Source organism: Seriola lalandi, unplaced genomic scaffold (genome assembly GCF_002814215.2).
Source record: "Seriola lalandi dorsalis isolate HSWRI2012SDOR001 ecotype SW California unplaced genomic scaffold, Sedor1 jcf7180002051819, whole genome shotgun sequence".
Taxonomy (NCBI): Eukaryota; Metazoa; Chordata; class Actinopteri; order Carangiformes; family Carangidae; genus Seriola; species Seriola lalandi.
In genome coordinates, this window is record NW_019522372.1 from 1 (window position 1) to 3,423 (window position 3,423).

The 3,423-nt window shown below is 38.2% G+C and overlaps 1 protein-coding gene across 1 annotated transcript; it reads right to left on the reverse strand.

Moving 5' to 3' along the window:
- Positions 1–486: 486 nt before the first annotated feature.
- Positions 487–3,139, reverse strand: cox7c (cytochrome c oxidase subunit 7C). Its single transcript, XM_023399426.2, has 3 exons — positions 2,981–3,139; positions 1,001–1,148; positions 487–585 (listed from the first exon to the last, which is right to left on the reverse strand). The coding sequence occupies exons 1-2, from the start codon at positions 3,053–3,055 to the stop codon at positions 1,032–1,034; spliced, it is 192 nt and encodes a 63-aa protein (XP_023255194.1). The 5' UTR covers positions 3,056–3,139; the 3' UTR covers positions 487–585; positions 1,001–1,031.
- Between the last annotated feature and the right edge of the window lie 284 nt (positions 3,140–3,423).

Below are 3,423 nucleotides of genomic sequence, written 5' to 3' on the forward strand. Positions count from 1 at the left end.
TGAACTGAAAAAGGTTATTCAGTAGAGTTCAGCTGAAGAGCTGAGCTAGAGTGGGTGAACAATACCTATCAGAAGAGTTGAAAGAGCAGGAGGACTGGACTCTTCAACGCAAGCCCTCTCACACCAATTTTCAATTTCCCTTTTCTTCATTTGCTTCAGGTGCTGGCAACAAAGAGCTTAAATCTATTTATTTAAATTTGACAATTTATGGGTTCACCAACAACAGGCCAACCACATACATATTTTATGAGTCTTTAGGGATCTACTAAGCACTTAAATAAGGATGCAGTTTTTTTTTTTTTGACACCGTACCAGCATCCATAAATCTGGACCCCAACTACTTTTTGTGAATATCAAATCACAGACCATATTCAGCCAATGGTGAAATAGTGAATGATTGATCACAATAAAGAGACTCTTCTGCTTCATATCCTAGAATCTGTACGTTAATATGCCTGCGTTATGCAAGGAATGAGAATAGGCACGTTCATATTTGAGGAAACTTTATTTACAAAGACAATTAAGAGATTTCCATTCTTCTGCAGGGACAGAACTCTGATGGATAAATATGTTCCAGCTGATGACCTACAGGGAGAACAAGAAAACAGGACAAAAAGTGATGCCTTTCACACATCTGATGACAGAAAAGCAATTTCTGAGTAAACACCAGTGAAGATAAATGTGACAACAACAACTCAGACCTACTCCCAGCTGATACACATCAATGTCTGTAATAAACTGTCACATTAACTGGCTAAAGTGCAAGCTTATCTAAAACAACATAGCAGCAATATGAACCCACATGACATTTGTTACCTTCACTCTGAGACATACAGGTAATTTATTTAAGATATGCCACTGAGCAAAAAGCTAAAGAGGCGCAGTGAAAGATTGTCATTGACTGAGGTCACTGTTCAAATGAAGGCTGAAGTAAATGCCACATCATCCTGACATTTTAACGAAAGCAGATATGCTCGATAAACATGGCAGTCATAATTACCTTGAAGGCTGTATAATAGCACTGGGCCATTTTACTTCTTCAGGAGCTGATGTCTGACAACAATGAAGGGGAATGCAAAGCCACTGCCAAAGAACAACACCATCATACCCAGCAGACGCCACTTATTCTCCACGGAAAATGGCAGATTCTGTAAAAAGACAAGTGATGATGCAGTGAAACTCCCAGGAAGATTTAATGCAGTTCTTTTGATTAAAATTTTCACTACTAAACAACTATTTGATATTGCACGTCATAGAAAACACTTGACTTCCATATTTGGTACACTTTTAAAATTTGTGGCCCTGACAATGAACAGGATATTTTACAACTTGCTTATAAAATCTCAATCTACAAACATGTGACACATTAAATGAAAAACCGACCTAAAGTGTCAGCTTCAATGCTTCTTGACATTGATTCTACAAATCTCTGAACTCTACTGGAGGGATGAACACCATTCTTTGGTTATTGCCCCACTTGGTCTTTTGATGATGGTGGTGGAAAGTGCTGTCAATCATGTTGGCCCGAAATCTCCCATAGGTGTTCTATTGGGTTGAGATCTAGTGACAACTAAGGCCATAGCATATGATCCAGATCGTTTTCATACTCAAACCTTTTAGTGACCCCTGTGCACTGTATATGGGGGCGTTGTTGTCTTCTTTCTCCACTAATTTTTCAGATTTTTCCTTTAATTTGTCACCTGCCTATGTATGCAGGTCATCTGTACAGGGATCTGTGTAGTATATTGAAATAATACAAGGCAGTATAAAATGAATGAAGGGCTCAGGGTGAAACTTGCATGTTAAGTTTATAGGTTACCTGGGAAGTTAAAAAGTGACAACAATGCTCTTTTTACAATAACATTCCCCTATTTTATTTGTGAATTATGTGTGAATGGGAAGGCTGTTTTGCACTTGTCACTGTGAGTTATTCCTAGGGGTCTCTAGGTGTGCATTATTTTGTATGCATTTAAAGTACTCAACAAATTTCATCCAGAAATTATTTTGAATATTAAAAATAACTTTTAAGTATATATTCAGGGGGCATGAACATTTACTCTGAATTCTGGACATCCCTCCTCGTACGACTAAGTTTACATAACAAAATACATGCTGCATTAAACCGAAGGAATTACTTGTAAAATGCAATTAGCATTCACTCCGTGACACTTATCGATACAGTGTATAAAAATACACATTGAAAAGATCAAACTGTTTTTTTCCCACATAAATGATATCCATTACATCCATTACATTTTTCATCAGACATAACTACAGCATCAGTTAACAATCTTTAATATCTCATTCTGGTAGAAGCACACTGCAGTATGTAAAGAATTATAAGTTAGAAGATACTTTTTTTTTTTGTCTTATTTTCATCAGCAATCAAATATGTTGAAACGGATACAGGCAGTCTAATCCTATAACGTCAGGAAGACCTTTCCTGTTTCACCTGTGGTTAGGACAAAGTACTGCTGTGACCTTAAGTTACAGCCGGAAGCACAAATCAAGTCTTTTGAGCTATAATATTCATACTACTGTGAACACGTCTAAATGTACTGGCGTGTTATCGAGATATCTGTATCAGATTAAATGTATGCCAGCATGTCAGATATCTGTATCTGACTTATTTTTGTATAGCTGCCTGCTCTACAGATGTTAGCTGGTTAAGAACCACCTCTGAGCCACAAAGCTAATGCTAACCAACACCAAGTCTGTCCGCCAGAAAATAAAACACTTGCTGTCAGAAGTCTGTCGTCAAATTTAAATATTTTGTTACCGTGTAAAATTAGACAAATATAGATATCTCTGTGTGTGGCTAATTGTGTTAGGATTATTATGCGGCTCCTGTCAAATGACGGACATGACCTCCAAGTAACGCTAGCTAACGCAGCTAACGTTAGGCTGTGGATACAGACAAGGCCGCGTTGTAAAATATCACATTTGAAATAATAATGCTGCTTCAAGGAGGTAATCTCACCTTCCCTGGTCCTTCAGCATAGTGTGAAGAACGAACAGCAGACGTTGTGAATCGTCTTACAGCTTGTCCCAGCATGATTCAAAGTTTGGTTTCTCCTCTGCCTCAATACAACGCTGCTATGTGCGACCTTCTTGTTTCTGAGAGCGGTAGGATGGCGCAAAGGGTTGTGGGAAAAGGCAATGAGGCCATAGCGTGTGGGGAATGTAGTTCAAATATCTCAGAAGCGACTACAGAGTTGAAATCTATCTCTAATTATTCTCATTTAACTCCATGTAAAGCATGAGGCACACGTGTAGTGATTCATTAGAGATCCACGTTTAGATTTGCCATGTTATGAATATCTAGCTAGTGGGTATGTGTGTGTCTACATAACGATTGAGGTCCCTAGCTATGCTTAGAGAATTTCCACCATGCCACCTTAGTGAGCATTTATCAGACGTGTT

Excerpts from the sequence above, each read along its gene's own strand:
- cox7c (XM_023399426.2), bottom strand. The coding sequence starts at position 3,055 with ATGCTGGGACAAGCTGTAAGACGATTCACAACGTCTGCTGTTCGTTCT. Across the intron at positions 1,149-2,980 it reads ATGCTGAAGGACCAGGGAAG|AATCTGCCATTTTCCGTGGA; the intron begins GTGAGATTACCT and ends GTCTTTTTACAG.